At 50.3% G+C, this 21,049-nt stretch overlaps 5 protein-coding genes across 5 annotated transcripts; 2 read left to right on the plus strand and 3 right to left on the minus strand.

Moving 5' to 3' along the window:
• Window positions 1-1,154: 1,154 nt before the first annotated feature.
• On the minus strand, window positions 1,155-2,789 carry N7473_010841 (putative hexokinase; the record flags this gene model as incomplete). The annotated part of the gene is made up of 1 exon (XM_057156780.1): window positions 1,155-2,789. The coding sequence occupies one exon, from the start codon at window positions 2,787-2,789 to the stop codon at window positions 1,155-1,157; it is 1,635 nt and encodes a 544-aa protein (XP_057005435.1).
• Window positions 2,790-7,928: 5,139 nt separating this feature from the next.
• N7473_010842 (uncharacterized protein) lies at window positions 7,929-8,194 on the plus strand (the record flags this gene model as incomplete). The annotated part of the gene is made up of 2 exons (XM_057156781.1): window positions 7,929-8,081; window positions 8,114-8,194. 2 exons carry the CDS (start codon window positions 7,929-7,931, stop codon window positions 8,192-8,194), a joined length of 234 nt encoding a protein of 77 aa, XP_057005436.1.
• Window positions 8,195-9,022: 828 nt separating this feature from the next.
• Window positions 9,023-11,173, plus strand: N7473_010843 (uncharacterized protein; the record flags this gene model as incomplete). Its single annotated transcript, XM_057156782.1, has 3 exons — window positions 9,023-9,109; window positions 9,204-9,368; window positions 9,476-11,173. The coding sequence occupies 3 exons, from the start codon at window positions 9,023-9,025 to the stop codon at window positions 11,171-11,173; spliced, it is 1,950 nt and encodes a 649-aa protein (XP_057005437.1).
• A 2,258-nt stretch (window positions 11,174-13,431) lies between these two features.
• Window positions 13,432-16,721, minus strand: N7473_010844 (TPR repeat protein; the record flags this gene model as incomplete). The annotated part of the gene is made up of 3 exons (XM_057156783.1): window positions 13,432-15,209; window positions 15,262-15,873; window positions 16,103-16,721. The coding sequence occupies 3 exons, from the start codon at window positions 16,719-16,721 to the stop codon at window positions 13,432-13,434; spliced, it is 3,009 nt and encodes a 1,002-aa protein (XP_057005438.1).
• A 2,385-nt stretch (window positions 16,722-19,106) lies between these two features.
• On the minus strand, window positions 19,107-20,732 carry mfsA (glucose-inactivated glycerol proton symporter STL1; the record flags this gene model as incomplete). The annotated part of the gene is made up of 1 exon (XM_057156784.1): window positions 19,107-20,732. One exon carries the CDS (start codon window positions 20,730-20,732, stop codon window positions 19,107-19,109), a length of 1,626 nt encoding a protein of 541 aa, XP_057005439.1.
• Between the last annotated feature and the right edge of the window lie 317 nt (window positions 20,733-21,049).

The following is a 21,049-nucleotide window of genomic DNA, read 5'->3' on the forward strand; positions in this document are numbered from 1 at the left end:
CAAGAGTGGTATAAAAACCTATTCCATATCGCGTGGCAAGATGAAACCGAGTCAGACGGTGTTCTCTGTCATGTTTGTCCGATCCACCATTGGTTCAAAGATTTCTATCCTCAGTATCATCCGTTTGAGGAAATAAAAGTGAAAATGGATATTTACAACAAAGTTCAGGACGGCGCCGACTACCTTTACGTGAAACGCGAAATAAATCTTGTATTGCCTGAGGGTATGAGAGACTTATATGGGTATACTGGCTGTATGATCATTTCCAGGAAGATCCAGAATCTATGTACTCTGGCAAAGACAGCGTGGAGGGAGAGGGCTTCATCCGTTTGGAAACTCAGAATTTTCTCGGGAGGGCAAGCTGGACTTATGGGGGCTGCATATTCGAGTCTGTCCCTTGAAGAGGAGGACATGAAGATGATGCTTTACTAGTTGCTCGCCAAGTTGTCAAAGTTGAGCTGATGGTAGCAAATTCCGAGAATGATATCTGCTTTTCATTGCTTATCGCAGCTTGCTTGTATACCAATCATACACCTTGACTCCACGACCCAAGCCAAGAACCAATAATAGAAGAATAAAAGAATAAAGAAAATCGGCACTATCATAAGAATAATTACCAGAATCCCATCCTGTAAACCCCTAGGAACATGCATATCTTAAAAAGAGCTTCACTTCACTTATCCATGAGAAAACCGAAAAATGCCCCCTATGACGAGAGAAATAGAACAAGAACAGACGGAATGAAAAAAGAGAGAAATGATGAGACTAGAACCCTAGAAATTGAACAAACCGCACCAACCACACAGGAGTGGAAACCAGACGCCGCCCAAGCCCGAAGAAACATGACGGGGGAAAACATGTAGAATAATTGAAAAAACCCGTGCGAAAACCATATCTGTGTACCCATGCAAAGAATAAAACACCTGGCAAATGCATTGAAAAGAAGTGAAATGGTGCTGGGACAGCGGATGCTGTTTAGAGACGGACTCGTGGATCATGCGCCGATGACTGATGGAGAAAGGAAGAAAGTCACAATAAAATGATAGAGGAGGATGATGGGGATGTATGAAAGGAGGGAGAGAGGAAGAGAGTCGAAGTCTATGCGTGGCGAGGTACTAATGCATCAATCAAGCATCCATTCTGTCGTCATAGATTTATGACCGCTGCTCAGACTTGTCTGCCACAGCGACGGCCACAGCCACCGCAGCACCGAGAATAGCGCTCTCTGGCGCGGGATCCAGGCGAATCACAGATCCAGCGGTGCGGTGAGATTGTTCAGATAGCTGGTCCAGGTAGGATTGGCAAGTATCGCGGAAGCCAGGGTACTTGTTAATGACGGTGCCGTCGCAAGCAATGGACAGGTTCTTGGCAGACTCGTCGCTCTCAACGACAGTAATCTCCGGAGACTCCTTGATGGGGTTGCCGGACACGGAGGAGGTTGAGGACTCGACTTCATAACTCAAGCACCACATGCTGTGAATGGCGGTTGCAAGGTAGGCAGCGGCACGGCGCGAGACGACCTGGCAGACACGTCGGACGAAGCGCAGGTCCTCAACGGCAGGGGTGTTGGGGAAGGTATGTTGTTTCTGCAACAAAGCCGCAGAGGCAGACATCGAGCCGGACGTGTCTTCTTCGATGAAAGCGACAATGCTGGTGTCGAAAGAGTAAGCCTCGCGCATGGAGTGCGGGAGGTCGCCGCCGAAAAGACCGGCTGTCTCGACAGCTTCCACGATGATCAGACGCACAATCTCTCCGAGATACCGACCAGTAATCATGTACTCGAGAGGCTGGTAGTCTGGACGCAAGTGCGTGCGGTTCAGCACGTCGTCCCAACGGGTCATGGGGAGAACACCGCCTCCGAACATGCTCATTTCACTGTTGATAATGACGTGCTTGGCGTAGTCGAACCAACCCTCGGGACGAACACCGAACTTGCTCCGTCCAATCTCGTGCACAGGGAAGTGAATAGCCATGTTGGTGCCGGTTCCCAGGATCAGGGACATGCGGGTCTTGGGGTCCACATAGGCACGCGACAGCAGAGCCGCGGAGCTATCGTTGACAATTGCCGCCATCGCAACGTTGAGATCACGCTTTCGGCAAGACTGGATCAGCAGATCGCCCAGCTCTTGCCCAACGGTGCCATTCGAGCAATGGAAACCCTTGCCCATGGAAATCATCAATCCGCTGCCCATGGAGGTTTGATCAATGGGGAACGACCAGGACAAGCCCATTGGCAGTACAGCCTCACCACGGCCATAATCCGCGCCAACACTCTTCAACATTTCATCAATATGTCCAGCCATCCAGTCGAAGAATTGTGTACCCTCCAGCAACTTGACGGTATTATCAATGTACGACGACGCGACCTTCACAATGCGCATCTCCGCATCCCGTCCGTGCAGCTCAATCAGCGCAACCCGGAACGTCGAACCTCCCACATCCAGCGCCAGGAATGTACCCGTCTCGGAGCCCGTGGGCAATGCGTGGTTGTACGAAGGCAGCATGCAAACAGGGCTGTTCTGCAAGCAATGGCGGAACTGCACGCGGATCTTCTCGGACATTTCGATCATCTTGGGCGTGGACAGCGGGGTGGTGAAGAGGGTGTCGACCTCATCGGCGAAGTCGTCCAGGGTGCGACGGCGCCAGTGGGCACCCAGGAAGGGCTTGCGCTTTCGGCGCGAGAGGCCGCGGAACAGCGAGGGGAAGAGAATCATAGCTTCGAGGGCGGATACCACGTTATGGAAGAGCTCCTGCAGACGGTGCAAGACCTTGACGAGCGGGGCCGACATGGTCGGAGTTGGAGAAGGTGTGTAAGAAGGAGGGAGGTCGAAGTCGTGGTTAGAGATAGAGAGAGGAGGAAGAAGAAGAAGAAGAAGAAGAAGAGAGAGAAGCCCCAAAAGAGAGAGAAGCCCCAAAAAAGAGAGAGAGAGAGTTGAAGGGGCGGCGAGGGATGATCAATTGTAGGTTGGATAGATCGAGGGATAGGATTGGAGGGGAGTTTGTTCAGAGCGGCGACATGGGCACAACAGAGATTATCTTCGCGGGGAGAAGCATTCGCGAATCGACTGAAAGGGGAAGAGTGTTTCGGCGGGGGGAGTTATAAGAGAGATAGGCGAGGTTTTGTGAGGTGACACTCTACCCACGGAGGTAGTGTTGGAGGTGGATCGGAGAGGGAGTGTAGTAGAGGTAGTAGTAGCAGCAGTAGTAGTAGTAAGAAAGAGGGTTTTGGGTTTTTTGGGCAAGCCCCGTCAAGTCCCCAAGAGAGAGTGTGTGAGTGAGAAAGAGGCAGACCCCACCGGAGCAAGAGCAAAGAAAAGAGAGAGATGGTTGAGCAGGATGAAGCATGGATCAACATTGGCCCATTCCTGGCCACTCCAGTGTTACGGTGGGTGCAACTGTGAAGCCCTTGCGGTGTCGCAATGCTCTGGGGGAAAGCGGTGTATGGTATTGGTATTGTATTGCAGATAATCTCTAAGGTGTGGTTTGGGGGTCATTTAGGGTCAGTTGGGGGAGTTTAAGGTGGTATTGGGGCGTAATCAGATTACTCCATGACCAAGGTTATTGTCGTATTGGGGGGCGCATTATTGATTGCGGCTCAGGCAGAAAAAAAAGTAGTTTAACGCGGTACCTTAATTAGTTCATAGTATGAGCATTGATTCAATAGACTTATTTTCAATAATGAGTACTTCTTCCCGCAATAATAGTTACATGATTACATGACTGATCAACCCTTCTCTTCCTGCATAAAAAGGTAGTTTGTGTACGTGTGTTGAACCAATTTGCGACATTCCAGTCTGTGGTATGCCCCGTACATGCTCGATGGCCCCCTTGAGTGCAACGGTGGTAGTCGGCCCAACTGGTCGGGACGGTTACACTCGTGTGGAACCGTCCCCGACTACATAACCTCGTGGAAGGGCCATTTCCCATATTAACCACTACCGTCGTGCTCAATGTTGAACTGGTGTATTGATGTACTCTGGTCATTTATACTCCCTCTCTCATAAAGTATCATACCATCAAATGATAATAGTGTACCACCCATAATAGCAAGAGCCAAAGTACACACTGAAACATTGCCCTCTCGGCGATCGCGCCGCCCCTGACGGATAGTTGATCTTGGTTTAGCCACTTGGTACTCCGTACACTTACTACTGTTGTAGTTAGTTTATTCCCTTTTTTTTTTTTTTCCTTCGCTGGTTCCCCTGCCACGCGGGCCACTTCCCTGATCGGGGTGTATGTGATAGCGGTTGCATTCGATTGCAACCACGGACCACTCGGGACGAGTTTCGGACATGTCGGCCAGGCAAGAGACAAGAGAAACTGTCGTAGACTCGCAGCATTATAGACTCGCATAACGGGCGGAGACACACGCTTATTCTGCCGTGAAGTCTGACCCATTGCCAAGCCCGCGATGAACGCCTGCAATGGCAATGTGTCATGTCAAGTCCTCCCTCCCCCCTTAGGACACGGCATGGTCATGGCCACAGTCACGGTTATTCGGGAGAATGTCCCTTGTCAAGTCTGTATAAATGTCGACAGTCTCAATCCGAATCTGATCCAATGTCGCTGCCCGATGATGCTCATCTTCAAGTTGGATGACATCACCTGTGCACAAACATTGCGTTTTTTTGAGGTTCGGTCTGTAATTGAGTGGGATTGGATCCATGCGAGGGGCGTTGAAACCCTGCGGTGCATCGTCTGGCTCTAGGATTCATCGTGTCGCTGTCATCATGCGGATCGGATCAATCGAGTCGATGAGTGAGAGAGTAGACTCGTACTCGAGCGAGAGCCACGTATATAGCAGGAGATACCGTGGTGGAACCTGACAACGTGAAGAATGCCACCACATACACCCCAGTTTGTGAAGCCCATCAGGGAGCGAGTAGCAGATCGCCACGGACAAGGAGTACACCCACGAAGCAAGGGTCATTCATCCGTTCAAGGCAAGTTGCACCCGTTGACCATCGAAATTGATGCGATCACATCATCACATCATCACACTGTAAAAACAGTGTATCCCCTGAATGCCAGGCCATCAACATCTGGCCGTAAGGCGACCAACTTGCGATCCCACGAGTCTGGAGAAAGAGTTAGAAATTAACCCGGCCTTGTTCTCAGCCCTGCTCGTATCGGGTTGTTCCGACAAGGCAAGATACCACCCCTCCTTGGGGCCTGTATGGCATATCCTGCCCCACGGGGGCTGATCTGCGGGGACACACTTGAATCAGTTGCAAAAGATGATTGACATCTCCGAGCATTGGCCTCTGATAAGGGCAGCAATGTGGGTTTGATAGGCTCGCGCCGTTGATCTGCGTTGTCCTGCGCTCTAGATCGATGTCAAAGCCTTTAGAACCAGTAGATACTGTTAGTGGGAGGGATACTCGATGTAACACACAGTGCATACAATCTTCCACACATGGCATGAGACAAGCTCTCATCAGGGAGTCTGGAAACACATCTCAATGACTGACTCTTGGGTAAGCCCGCATTTTCCCCTGCTGCAGGTTCATTCCCTAGACCCTATTGTGGCTAGAGGAAGGTCCCAAGAGGCTGGTACTGGTGGTGGCACCTGAAATATGCAAACTCTTGATCATTTTCGTCCTCGAAGAACTTGATCACAGTTCTCGACGGTTTGGTTGACCGTTTGACTCACTGCCGTCGCGATACGAGCCTCATCAAACACACTCACAAAAGCGGCAGGTGGTCACGAGGGCAATAATCGCAGACTGATCGGGGCATTGCCTGCTCTCACTTGGCAGCTCCAGGAACAGAAGTTTCCTAGATCGCGTTCCTCGCATCGACAGAGGGGACGTTGTCAACGACTCATCGGAGATTGCCAGATGGAGGCGCCATCCTTGCAGATGTGGCTGAAGCCATCATAGCGGCTGGTCTCGTGCTGTCCAGCATCGACTCCTTTTGATGGATGCATCGAGTTTGAAATTTGCAGAACAAGAATCTAGCTCTCAGTCCAAGGGAAAACTCATTTAAAAGTTTCGCCAACGCACCGCCTGTAGTCATCGAAATTCCCCGAGACATTTCGATTCGGGCGCATTGGTTATCCCGGTCAACTCGGTTGCACGCATCACCATGCCCGCAGGATGACTCTGAGCTTCGATAGCTTCAGTAAGAGACTCCGGCAGACGTATGGTCTGGCAATCTGGCTGTACCTGCCCCGCATATCACTGCCCGTCAGACGTCCCAGCGCCTATACAAAGACCTACACCTTGTAGGACTCGTTGGTTCTGTCTACCCACAATACGCAGTGAGCGACCTCCATCCAACACCTTTAACGACACCGGATTAACCACGCCGTCCTACTTAGCGCTAACATTCCTCCTCTACTATTCCGAATAACCTAGGAAGCGTAGCCTACTACACATGTCAAACGCTCACAACTAACCCTCTACAGCACTTCCTATTTTAACCATGATCAGATCACCCACCTAACCCGATTACGCATCCCCCAGCCGCGTTCGCGAACCCACGTCTCCTGTACGCGGCTACCCACTGGACGCGGGCCAGCCCGCCGCTGGCTTTTATACACCACGAGGGGGGCTAAAAGCTTTTCCCGCACTCCTTGCGTGGGCTTTGGGCTTTTGACGCCATCGTGCATGACGAGAAGACTCTCGGATCGAATGCATACATCGTGGGCGCGTAAGATGCGCGGATCAAGGAAATGGGGTTGACTTTGCTGGTTTTGCGTGCGGTCGCAGAGGGGTGGGCGGTGGTTTGGATGGTGGAGATGGGCGTGCCGATTGTGGAAGGGGTACGCGTCGAATATGGCTCAAGGGCGGGAAGGTTAATTGAATCAGAATGGGATTTTTTTGAATGAATTAACGTATCTTCTTATGTAGGGAATTGCGTTGATGGGAATAACGGGTAGATTGATTCTGGGTTTGAGGCTTACAATAACAAATTTGGTTTAGATGGTAAATAACATCGACCTTGGTCAAAGGATGCTAATTACAGTATGGCTGGTACTGTGTCGAGGTTTTAAGGCAATCTCGTAGCGACTGCAGTATCGTGAGGATTCCTGGGCATTGTGGTTTCCCTCTTCTTATCAAATCTTGCAGGCCAATTAAGCAATGCCATAGAGCACCCGCGCCAGGCTTAATCGTGGATAGGCTTGATCACGTCACCCCCGGACGGCAAGACGTGTCTAGTGGGACTGAATTAAGCATCTATAGAGTATCAAGGACGAAAACCTCAAGTTGTACGTACTACAATATAGAGAGCTGTCCACAATGTGAGGAGCCAATTCTTGCTTTGAATGGTTGTAACCATCTACAAAGCTGGACAATCTTGCGAGAAAGTGCATAGAAATCTAGGACCCAGGAGTATTCAGGTACTGTACTTGTACTCTGTATGACTATGGAGACATAGCATGACGATCTTGAGCTGATCACTGATCAACCCATTATTCGAACTTCATGAAGAACGCTAGAAAAAGACCCAAAATGTAGAAAATCGGGTCTTCTTGGGCCCTACCAACCGTTTCCATAGCTTGTTTCGTATGTACTACTGTACACAAATGCCGGCCGGGATTGGAGTGGAGTCTGGATGCAGATCGATGTCCATCGCTGCTGGGTCGAGGTGTGTTTTGTAGATTGATCGTCTGTGATGATCTGTCGTATGTATACGAGTTCATAATTTTAACCTACAGGAGATTGCCCAGGTTAATACTTTAGAAATAGAATGAAAGCATCTTCAGAAACTAAACAGTAGTCAAGTTTTTGTGCTATGAACTCTGTTTGAGATACTCCTCCGTAGTGTACAGAGAAGGTGGAAAGAGAAAGTTTCGTAGCGCTTATTGCACTTCCTTTCCCCGACCATCATCATTTACACAGTCTAGTGAAGATGTCAGGAGCATATTGATCCAGTGTACTGTATATGGTCAAAATGTCTTTTTCATTATGTATTCAGACAAAATGCCAAGACCGCCCATCACCTGGGGCGTCTCCAGTCGTCATCCGCCGTTGGCCACCCACTGCGCGTCCGTGCGCCTTTTCTCCCCGTCGGAGCCCGGCTCTACCGGCAATTCTTGTTGTGCGAAATACAGTTGGTTGCAACTGAAGAAAGGCGTACGTACTAATTTACACTAAAGAAGTTCCAGGTTCCCCTTGACGAGGTTTTGCGCAAGCTGCTGACGGGGCCCGTCCTCGTGTGGAATCGTGGATGGGGCTGGTTCGATTGAGTTCTGGTCGTTTGGGGAAAACAAGACCGAGTCCGAATCATCCCCAGTGCAGCAAAGCCACCTGGACGCCTATCGGGTTTATCGTGTGACCAGACGAACAAGTCAGATTGAACGTGGATGTCTCTTCTCTTGAAGGACCGACGTGTATGGCGTATGCAAGCGGCTTCCATATTCCATGCTCCACGCTCCATACTCCATACTTCCTGCAGAACCCAACCACGCCAAACGCTGTGGAACCCCGACTGGGCTAACGATACGCTCAATACGAACAAAGGACCGTAAGGGCGGAAGTAGAGAGGAACGCTCTCAGACGCGACGCCTCTTGGTGCTCTTCTCCAGTCATCGTCCCCCATCCTCGCGGGCTCCACCGTCCGAAACAATGCCAAGCCCTCTTGTCGTCCTGCTTTTCGCTCCTCCCCTGACAGCGTTGGATACCTGTCCCCCCATCTCCCAGTCCCTCCCAGTCCTCTCCTGGTGAGCGGAGTCCTCGTCGCTCCCTTGCCCTCCTCAACCCGAGCGGGCCTCCACTCGTTTGGACCCGACGCCCTCCCCTGGACTCTGGACTGACGACGACCGAGAGAGAAAAGGGCAAGGCCCGTCGGCGCCCGCTCTTCCGCTGTCTCGCTCACGAACTAATACTGACTAGTTTGCGCCCCAGAACTCGGGATTATTCAATTCCAATCTTGCTCTCTTCTCCCCTCTTTCTTTCTTCTCTGCGTTGCGCTCTGTCTTCTTTCCCTCCCTCTTGCGCTCGACGGCCTCGTTCTGCTTCCTTTCGTTCTGCTCGTCGGGGAAGCTTGCCTTCCTAGCCACTCTTTAAAGCCCGCCATGCTGTTTGCCGGCGCATTATCATTATTGTTCCTGCAGACTGCGGTTGCACAGCGCCATGATGCTGATTTAATGTCCTTTGTGACTGTGAGTCGCTCCCCTTCCGAAGCAACCGGGAATTGATCCAATTGCGAAAAACCTGGGCCCGATCAGTGCTAATATCTTGTTTTTCTATTGCTAGCTCCCTGAGGTCCGCGCCTTGAAATGGGAAGTCACTCATCACGATCGCACGAGAGCTGCTCCAGGTTACTGGTTTGTGGCACCTTACGGACAGATTTCGCCAGAGAACCCCACACAAAAGTATCAGCAGTACCAGGTTGGGCCCTATATCTACGATAATGATGGTGTATGTTGCTTTTCTTTTGGATTTTCATCTTTTTCCTCCTCCAGTTCTATATTCATCCATGCGATTGGACCAGTATCTGACTTGGAAACTTTTTTGTGGGGAAACAGATGCTTATTTGGGCCGGTGCCCCATTGTACGACAATCGTAATGTCTTCGACTTCAGGCCGGTTACCAACATCGACGAAGAGACGCACCTTTCATTTATCGTGTCCTGGGCAATCGACAACTCCGACAAGGGTAGCGGTGTGATCGTGGATAAAAATTATAAAGTGGAGAAGGAAGTGGGCGTCTTGAATGACCTGCACGACTTCAACATGCACGAGTTCAATGTCCTACCGGGCGGGAAGACGGCCCTGGCGTGCACGTACCGCAGTCAGGAGATCAACATGGCGGATTTCGGACGCCCGACGGAGCAGAGTTGGGTGGTAACGGGTGGCTTCGTGGAACTGGACGTGGAAACAAGCGAGGTGCTGGTACAATGGGACTCCTTCGATAAGATTGCCCTGCATGAATCCAACATGTTTCATTCATGGGATGCGCCCGGCGGCTTTCCCGGTTGGGACTATGTGCACATCAATGCCGTGGATAAGAACGAAGCCGGCGACTACATCATCTCCCTCCGCTTCACCAACACGATTTACGGTATCTCGGGCGAGGATGGCCATATTATGTGGCGCCTCGGTGGTCTTGAGAGCGACTTTGACATGGACTTTACTTTCTCAAAGCAGCACGATGTGAAATTCGTCTCGTCCAACGGCACACACCATGTTATTTCATTCCTGAATAATGCCTCTGACGAGCGTGGCAACGACGAGAACATGTCGGCTGCCCTGTTCGTCGAGATGGATACCATTGCCATGACTGCCCGCGTTATCAAGCGCATCAACCGCCCTGATAGCAGTCTCACCCGCCTCCGCGGTAGCGTTCAGGTTCTTCCCAACGACAACGTTTTCATCGGCTGGAGCGAGCGTGGGTACCAGAGTGAACACGCGCCAAACGGTGATCTGCTAATGACCGCCCGCTTCGTGTCCGAACGTTACTCGACCTACCGCGCCTACAAGGGCGAATTCCTCGGCCGTCCGACCACCCTACCTGACCTTGTGGCTTCGGTGTATGGTACCAGCGACGAGGACATTACCACGCTGATCCACGTCAGCTGGAACGGTGCCACCGATGTGGCCGGATGGAAGTTCTTCGCACAGGCATACGACCGCGCCGACCCCGTGTTTATCGGCCAGGCTAATAAAACCGATTTCGAGACCATGTATATCGTTGACGGCTACATGGACTGGATCACCGCCGAAGCTATTGACCAGAATGGCGATGTCATGAGTGCTTCGCGGGTTATGCGAAGCGAGATCCCGAAGAACTGGAAGGCCGTTGGCTTTATGGGCTCTGCCACGGGCCCCACGCCAGATGACCCTTCGATCATCACGGCTGTCAACAAGGGCTCTACTTCGACCTCTTCTTCCAACGACAACACGGATGCCACTGACAGTACCGATGGCATGGCCGGCATGGTCAGTGATAACACCGCAACAGGCTCTGGCTCGAGTTCTGACCACTCAACCTCTGCCTACGCCGATGCCAAGGAAGTTGCCAAAGCCGTCTACAAGGCTTACGAAGTGATCCGTGGCGTGGGAGGTCTCCTCATCTTCATCCTAATCGCCTGCACTGTCGTCGGCGTAGTCGCCGGTGTATACCGCTTGTTCAAGCGCCGCAAGATGCGCTCTTACCAACACGTCCCCTCGGAAGAGGGCATGCCCGTGGAAGAAATTCACCTGCGCGTGCATGCGCCAGAGTGATCTGATCTATCCTCTCAAAGATGTGCTGGTAATACATACAGCACCATCCACCATTCCATCATCTTCTCTTTTTCTTTTTTGTCTCGCATGATTAGCAGCGTTGCATCTGCATTTGCATCTACCTTGTTCTCATTCCCTTATTCTCTATTTTCTGGCCTTCCTTTTTCCTTTATCCATTTTGTCCCCGCCTCGTTTCTTCCAGGTGAAGGTTTCCCGGGGTCGGAAAAAGCATCTGTCTTTGCAGCACTACCTGAACGAAGCATGGTCCGGATGCACAATATTCGGAGGGGCGGCTTGATGGTTTTGGTATATACTATCCAGGTCAGGTCAGGTCAGGGTCGGGTCAGGTCATGATCGTTCTACGCATATCATACCCAGCAGGCGTTTTGGCTTTTTTTGGTTACTGTCTTGTCTCACACTATTTTTTTTCTGGGCTGTTGGCCACTTTGAGATTATCCTCAGATATTGTTGGAATCTCGTATTCCTTCACTTTCTATATCTATCTCTTGTTTTGTGTCTCTTTTGACCCTTCTTGTGTAATATTATTTTTACTACTGCCTTTTTAGGGACTTGACTATGTCACGCTACCCGCTTTCGATCTGATGTCTCGCATTTGGATGAAAGACAATGTAATTGTTGCATAATACCTGGAAGCATTTTCTGTGTCGGTGTCTGTATTGTCAATCTTGAACTACGTATGGCAAAAGGCCGCGCAATACTTCGACTAGAGTCTTTCCTCGCGACGAGATTAGCGACTAAACGACTAACATCTAGTGAAACGCTCGCTGTGTCTGGTGATGAAAACATGTCTATTTGGCCGGACACTTGACTTGTCATTTGCTTATCCGCTGGTGCTGGACTGAAATGTCCATGCCTCCAAGCGAGGCGCTCAAAATCTACTTCTACCATACCTCGTGGTTCGAGTCGTAGTTGACAATGCCATAGCGGACGGATCTCACGATAATTTCCACAGCATCATGAACGCAAGCGTGTATGGGGCGCTTGGCCGAGCAAATCAGGCCACCTTTGATGGTGCATAGACTCTGGCAACGAGAAATGCCGCTTGGACGCAATATGCCGCTGGCCACTTGGCGAACTTCAGAGCGATGCATATCGCATACCAAGCTCAGCTGGCAGCTAGAAGTATCGGCGCGTTTGTTCCAGTTCCCAAGTGGTTCTACTATCAACGTGCCAACCACTGTAGAAGTTACTAGAGGGAGTATCCCAGTTGGCTCTTGGACCCCATGGTGCGTAGCCATGCGGATAGGAGACACGAAGGCGGCATCTATCATTTCAAGCTCCCCTGTCGTGGACCCCAGTGTATTAGGTGGCCCCTGTATACTGAATGGAAAGTCCGTTCTTCCTTCAAAGTCCACTGGGCATGGAATGGTCAGAAACCTCAACCAAAAGGGTCTCAGTGGATGAAGTGAAGCACGCAGGATTTCTGGGGTGTGCGTGCGTGGGCTTGTGCTATAGCGCCTCGGACTGGAGGATATAGTAGGATCTGCATGGACTCGGGGCTAGAACGAGTCATGTCCATCCGTTCTATATCCTCGTTCTGAGTCAAGCATCCATCGATCCACGATTGTGCCGTGCTGTCCGGGCTACTGTGAACCTGTCGTGAGCGTTTTACGTATTATCGCTGAATGGATCAGTCTTGCCCGTACTTGTACATTTCTCTCCTTTGCTATGCGAATAGAATGATGTATCCAAACAGCGATTGTATTACTGCCGCTTGATGTGTCTCGTAAGTTCGTATACATCCTCACGAAGAACTAGTGGCGCCGCGCTGACGACTCCTCGGTAATGGCCGTGTGAGCGGGGTTGGATGTGGCGTTGTGCCTGTAGATCTGTGGTTATTTGGGATGATGTAGGTTAATCGAGGTTCCTGAGATTAGGTTACGTGTTTGTTTCCGATATCAATGGAAAGATACGTCGTGTTTCTCAAAAAGATGCCTTATGCTGGATGGTCGATATTAGGGTTGGGTGTTCCCAAATGTCTCACTGTTCTGTCCGTTAATTGCCTATTTGGCTCGTGCTTGCTATGAGCTCTTTACCATAAGGGAATGAGTCCGTTCATGGCTTGCCATGGTTATAGGTGAAATACCGGGTTTAAATGATCAAAGAAGACTTCGTTGTAGCTCCTAGAGGTCAAATAGCTAGCTTAGACTTGCTGAGGGGAAACCCGGTGGAGGCCGGTAGCGCTTTATCACTGTTTACCGAAAGATGTTGAAGTATTATAAGATCATCGTTCAAAGTCAGATGGCAGAATTCTCCGTCTCCTGCCCTAGCTTAACCCGCATGTTCATCTGCTCCACCTGGTCGAGCCTGCCTTGGGCACGATATAGAATCTCAAGATTATTGATGGTGTCATGGGTCGACGTGTGGTCTGCTCCAAGCACGAGAAGGCGCCCGTCTAGCGCCCGCTGGAGCATCAACTCCGCCCGGTCTAGCTTGCCTTGAACACGATATAGAATCCCTAGGTTATTGACGGTATTAAGGGTTGATGCGTGATCCGCTCCAAGCACTTTTTCACGCCCAGCTAGTGCCTGCTGGTATATCTGTTCTGCCCGGTCTAGCCTGCCTTGGGCACAATTTAGAATCCCGAGATTGTTGGCAGTGCGAAGAGTTGATATATGATCCGTCCCAAGCACTTTTACACGCCCGGCTAGCGCACGCTGGAGCATCTGCTCCGCCTGGTCTAGATTGCCTTGGACGTGATATAGAAGCCCGAGATTATTGACAGTCTCAAGGGTCGACGTGTGGTCCGCTCCAAGCGCTTTCTCCTTTCCGGCTAGTGCACATTGGAGGATTTGCTCTGCCTGAACTAAGTTGCCAAGGACGCGATATAAAATCCCAAGATTGTTAACAGTGTGAAGGGTCAATATGTGGTCTGCTCCAAACGCTTTCTTACGCCCAGCTAGCGCCCGCTGGTACATATGCTCCGCCTGGTCTAGCTTGCCTTGGACGCAATAAACAATCCCGAGATTGTTAACTGTGTCAAGAGTTAATATATGGTCTGCTCCGAGTGCTTTCTCGCATCCAGCTAGTCCCTGTTGGAGTTTCTGCTCTGCTTGATCTAGCCTGCCTTGGAGACGATATACAATCCCGAGATTTCTGACTGTGTCAAGGGTTGAAATATGGTGTACTCCGAGCGCTTCCTCACGCCCGGCTAGCGCCCGCCGGTACATCTGCTCCGCCTGTCTTAGCCTGCCTTGGTTCCGATATAGAACCCCGAGATCGTTAACAGTCTGAAGAGTCGACGTGTGATGTGCTCCAAGCGCTTTCTCCTTTCCCGCTAACGCTCGCTGGTACATTTTCTCCGCAGCAACGAGAAGTACTTGGTCTCGAAGAAGGTTTGCAATTAGTGAAGCTTGGTCGAGTCGATGAGGCGCAATATCATATGAGACGTCATTATCGCAGAAGCGCTGTTGTAATAGCCGCGTGGCATGAGCAGCCAAGGCAGAGTAAGACAGATTTGCAAAGTCATCCACCCTATTATCTCCTATAGACGCAGAAATGCAGTCAAAAACAAACCAACAAAGACTTGCGTCGATGTTCTTGTTGAGTGCTGCTAGAGTCCAGTCGTGCACACAGTTATGCATGCTCCATGACCCAGAAGTATGGTGACTCTCCACGAAGAAGTATTCAGTTAGGGCTCCCATCGCTCCATTGAAATTCACGTCATCCTCGATCACTTCTCGAAGCCACTCGGGAGAACTATCATTAAGGCCAGCTTGAAAAAGCTCGTACCAAAGTCTCCCATTATCGAAGTAAGCCAGTAGTTTCAGTAATTTTGCCGCGACCGGATCTTCTTTCTCTAGGCGAGAGTATGACAAATCCCAGGTTGTGTATAGTGTGCGCTCCTGATACTCTTGGAGTTGTAGGGGTCGGTGAGGGCTGATGTTCCAACGTTTCTCATATTCTCGAAGGTAGCGTTCGAAAGTGAAGGTACTGCGATGAAGATATGTGCCGGTGGTGGCCAAAGCAAGAGGAAGACCGGCAAGTCGCTCCGCGAGGAGTTTGGCATGAGGATCTAACCGTGGTGGTTAGTACAGCAGTCCTAAACCGGGTTGATTAGAGCGTACCTGATTGAGCGCTGTCTCGTTTTGATCGGGTTTTAAGGACCGCGAGGCTATCTTCAATGTTCCGAAAAGGCTTTACGTGAAGTGGGGTCCCAGCAACTAGATCCGGCCGCCGAGTGGTGATCACGATAGCCCCATGAGAAGCAGGAGGGTAATAGCGGTCAATCTGAAACTGGGCCGGATCGTCGTAGTTATCGAATATCAACAACCATTCAGTATTTCTGGGGGCACATAGCCATTGTTGTACGCGCCTCACGACCTCTTTGTCCTCTAACACTCCCGGCTCCTCAACGTCGAAGATAAGGCTGGCTATCGATCGGAAACTGTCTTTCAATGCGGCTTCAGACACTGCATTAAGCCAGAACACAGATTTATAAGACCCACGGCCGGTTTCTGCGTAGGCGATCGCAAGCTGGGTCTTGCCAATACCACCCATACCACCGAGGACAAGGCGCCGTTGTTTTTGGGCCTTGCAGTCAGGGTGTAGAATCTTTTTGATATCATCAAGCTCGTAGCCACGACCGACGAAGAGTTCCGAGGCGATATAAGGCGCTTGGCCGTGTAAGATACCAACGGGTCCGCGAAAACTAAAATCTGTCTTCTGCTTGACAGTGACTATCAAAGAGTTAGTTGAATTGATTCTTCTGGCATCAAGTGGAGTTATGCTTGTAAATAAAGAGACAATAAAGCACAGAGATAAATTCTATTGGAAATAAGAACTAGCAATGAGCAGCGACAGTGAAGTATTGAAATCATCTAAGCAAATGTGCCCGTTGACTGCCGCCATAATGGCCACGCAGCTTCGGATGGAGGGAACTTAGCTAACATGATGGCTGCCTCTTACCAGAATGGAAATTCTGCGTTCCGACATGGGCATTGTTGTTGATTTGCTGACCATAGCCGCTACTGACGTTGTTATTCTGTGCCCCTCCACCGCTATGGAAAGCTAAGGCCGTGTGCTCTCTCTCGGGAGTCGAGCTTTTGACGGATTTCATCTCGTTGCAAATATTGTCGAGTTCGAGGTTTTGCTCAGGGGTAGCAGAATTGACGGCATTGTTATTGACGACAAGTTGGACGTCTTGAGTGAGTGCAGCCATGAGTTCTTCGACTTTGTTTCCTTTTCCAAGTCTGCGAATGACTTTTGCATATCGTTTCTCCCACGTATCCCTCTCACCAGGTATGACCATCTCGAATATGTCTCTCAATTTTTGAGCTTTTTCAGTACAAGCGTCAACGATGTTCTCTAGCGCATCACAAACATCTGAAGGCATAGAGTCTTTTCGCGATTCTAGGCCGCTCTTGCATGTCTGAAGGATATGAAGGATAACAGGCAGTCGGCATTGAACGGATTCGAAGGTCTCTGGTAACTTCATGCCATTTCGAGCTCTGTCGTAGATCTTAATCGAGGCATCGAGGAGAGTGATGATCGCAGAGATACCGCCGATGACTTCCAGACCTGACATTTCAAAGTGGTATTTTGTATGTAAGTGAGTACAAGAGGGATCCTCGGGAATGTGACAGAACGCACAGCGCGAGAGTAGTTAACGGGAGAGAAAGAAAAGAGAGATTCGACCCTCAGTATATGAAAGGCTCATTACGCATATAGGGGAAAGCCTGGGCGCGAACAGAGAATACATCTGTCGAGTCATATTTATCAGCAGTGATAGCGCGCGCGTATGTTGCTTGTGATACCTTTTGCATGAACCCTGCAAACACCAATTACCTTAGAGACGGTGATTAACGGCAGAATTACCAGAAGAACAAAAGGACCCAGTCTCAGGAGTGACATAAATTTGATCCAGGTAATGCATCTTGTAATGCATCATCTCATATGTAGGTCAAACGCTAAGCTCGATGAACGTTGTAATGCTCATGGCTAACGAGAGAACCGTACCTCATTTACCCACACTTACTCGACCAATCGTGGGTGAATATGTCTTAGTTGAGGCGACTACGTCAGGAGCTGCTGAGGATGTTATTTACCTACAAGCAATGGACAACTGACTAGGACGGTCGTTTAATGGTATTGTCTAGATTTTCAAGCACTGTGAAATACTATACAAACAGCATCTTCCAGTGGCCATCAACTTCCGGCGGGCGGCTCAATGATTGATCTGCGCTAAAGTCTTGGCCGTAGGGCTAGAAAAGAGTGATTGAGTGTGAACAGTATCATTTGATGCGATTTCGAGAATGACTGTAGCTTTCCATTTAGTTTTTTGCAATACGTCACTTTCGTTTTTGGCTGTGTTACCTTTTCGGCAGGTCAAGTCCCAAATCTCGCGCTGCAATCTGTGCCCCTCCATGGGCAAGTATACAGAGACCGTAGTTATGCTTGGTTTGTTGAGCCATGATCACATCCTTTTGGGAATTAAGATCATGATTAATGGAGCCTACCAAGCATATAGATCTTGATGCAACTGATATTAGGTATAAAGGGAGAATCTCTTTCTCGGGTTGAGTGTCCAAGTTACAAATCATCCTGCAAGGAAGTAAGGACTTCCAATCTCCATAAAGCTGCTTGCTATACTACCTCCTACTTACAACTCCGTCCAATGAGCCTTTAACTTCCCAATCATCTTGGTCACAGCCTTTCCAGCGTAGAGAGCAGAACAGAAACCCATACCTCCCTAGACGTATTCCACAGCCGCAACATCTAGCCCCCAATTGATCTTACCATCAAATCAATTCCCATCCCATCCATAAACATCCTCCCTCCCCGGACCCCAGACATTCAGCCTCCACCCAAGCTTCCTTCGCAAAACCTGCCTTCCCCGGAACTCAAAACGAGATACTGATCGACAACACTAAATCTGGCCTAACCAAACAGGCAAATTTAGGCAAACCTCCCTCCGAAGTAGAAGGCTTGCCGAAGGGCGGAGACATATCCCGCATCCTGCATCACATCACAATCTAGCTAAACCATGGAGTGTGGAGTTGTACGGAGAATACGTGATTGCCGTACATGCTTACATGCTGCTCTGTAGCCGGGGCCTGCGGGGTGCAGTGCAGGTCACTCTGCCATGTGGCTTGGCCGTTGTGATGACGGAATTGGGATTGTTGTGTTGTGTTTGGTTGCTTGTTGGTTGGGTCTTGTGACTACAGTACATGCATGGTCTACAGACTCCACTGGGAATTCTCCGAAGATGTCTGGTATATTTTGAATTTGGGAGTGGATTCGTGGGGTTGGTGATACGATTGTGAGGATTGGATTTGATCCTGGATGGCATTTCCTTCACATTATAATGTGCTGTTTTTGAGTTGGAGAGTGTTGTAGACGGAATGGTATTCCTGGATTAGAGTTACCTGTTCGTGGACATGAATCGTGCCAGTACTAAAGAAAATCTTGAATTGGTTTAACTGAGGTGAAGTCTATCATGAACGACACCTGAACACTAATCGTCATTATGCTGAAGTTTTTCAATCCCAAACTTGAAGTACACATTCTTCGATCTTTTGATAATTATCTACTTGTAGAGCTGCTGCATGAGCAAGAATGATTATAGGATGACAATGCATTCTATTGTTGAGCTTCAATCAACCTCTATTTTCCAAATCATCACCTCCCTTCATGGTATATAACATAAAGAAAAAGCAAAAGCACTGAGACATTAATCTGGCGGCGATTAACCAGCCATGGTCATGCCAACATCATAACTTGATAATAGGAAAAAAACGAAGAAAAAAAATTGGGGGGAATAATAATGCGAGGTATCACATCACAACGCACTCTGAAAATCAATAAAGAGTTTCGTCGTAACCTCAAATATGCTTTCCGTCACCAGGATGGAACGCCAAAGCAAACACTGTACACGGCTCTCCGATAGGAAGGAAGGGCTGGATTATAGAATTTACTCAGCCTTCTCATCGCTCGAGTTGCCACTGGACATGGCCATCTCGACCTTCTCGTTCTCCGAGGCGTGCTGGTGGTCAGACACGTCGAGGCCGACCTCGCGCTGCATGGAGGCAATCTCACCGGGAGAAAGCTTGGGCAGGGTGTTGGCGATCTGGTAGGGCCACTTCTTCTCGATGTGGGCCTTGGCGAAGATAATGTCAACCTCCTCCAGGTCACGGCCGGCGGTCTCAGGGTAGTAGAACCAGGCGAAGGGAAGACCGATGAAGTTGACAAGCGCAAAGAAGAGGTAGATACCCCACGGAGAAGCGTCGGAGAAGACGGGGGTGAACATGACGACGGCGAAGTTGGTGATCCAGTTGGTGCAAGTGGAGGCGGCGGCGGCCATGGTACGGGTGCGCAGGGGGTTGATCTCGGGAGGGTAGATCCAGGGGAGAGGCAGCGTGGTAAAGGCGAAGAAGCAGATGAACAGGAAGATACCGACGATGGCACCCTTGGCGTTCTGCTCGTTCTCATTGATCAAGCAACCCATGGTGATGATGAAAGACAGACCCTGGCCGGCGAAACCGATCAGGAACAAGTTACGGCGACCAACGCGCTCAATCATGAAGAAGGAGGGGATGGTAGCGAGAGCGTAGACGGTAGCGAAGACACCACCCAGAACCAGGGAGAGACGGTGCTCCATCTTCAGGTTCTGCTCGAACAGCAGAGTAGAGTAGTAGATGGCAGCGTTGCAACCAGTGAACTGCTGGAAGAACTGGCCGGAGCAACCGATCATCATACGCTGGAACTCCTGGGTCTTGCCGAAAGTGAAGAGGGTCTTCCAGTCGGCCTTGACACCCTCCTGGGTCTTGAGATCAGCCTTCATCAGGTTGAAGTCGGTGAGGACATCCTCGCCATCGATAGTGCTGTCGTTGAGAGCGGCGAGAACCTCAAGGGCCTCCTGGTCCTTGCCCTGCATGACGAACCAACGAGGAGACTCGGGAAGCATCATAGCACCAGCGCTAACCAGAATAGCGAAGAGGATCTGGAAAGCAACCGGGAAACGCCACTGAACGGAGCTATTCACGTAGGAGAGACCAAAGTCGATCCAGTAGGCAATGAAGGTACCGACGGCAATGATAGCACCCTCGAAGCAGACGAGGAATCCACGGTTGTGGGCGCGAGAGCACTCAGACTGCCACACGGGAATCGTGGCAGTGTCCATACCGTTTCCAAGACCAGAGATAACACGGCCAACAACGAACTGACCCAGGCCCCATTGAGGACCGAAGGCAGCAGTAGAGATGACAGTACCGATAATCATGAGAACACCACCGGCGACCAGCAAGGGGGTACGGCCGATGCGCTCACCAAAGCAGAGAGTGAAGATAGCACCAAAGAAGCAACCAAGCTCGTAACAGGCAGTCACGGCACCACGGAGGACAGAAACATGTTGAGAATAGGCGGCAGACGAGCCGTCAGGGATGGCGAGAGCGCTGAACTCCTTGGTGAACTCGGTACCGGCAATGATACCAGACATAAGACCCTGATCATAACCGAACAGGGAGAAACCAACAACGGAAGTGAAGGTGATAGCAAGGTGGAGCTTCTTGCCCCGCAAGCCGGAAGTTGTTGTCCACATCTTGAAGGTTGTTGTCTCTTCTTCTTCGCGGTGGTATATGCGCGAAGGGATGGGATTGACCAGGACAAGGGAAGGAAAGAAGAAAGACCTGGGGTGTCCGGGGTCAGGGAGGAGGCCTTATATGTATGTCTATACTTCTTTCGGGAGCGGAGAAACGCATGCTACGGGTCAGGTCGGCCAAGACGAAAAACATTGGACATGACGTCGGCCGTGTTAACGCTAGAGGCAGGTCGCGCGGACCACCGTGGTACGCCGTGGAGCCCGTATGGGGGCTAAGGGGCTAAGGGGGCCCCGCAGCAGAGTTTTACGGGGTCGCG

This window comes from Penicillium subrubescens, assembly GCF_028828155.1.
Source record: "Penicillium subrubescens strain IBT 31985 chromosome Unknown utg000007l_segment0_segment0, whole genome shotgun sequence".
Lineage (NCBI taxonomy): Eukaryota > Fungi > Ascomycota > Eurotiomycetes > Eurotiales > Aspergillaceae > Penicillium > Penicillium subrubescens.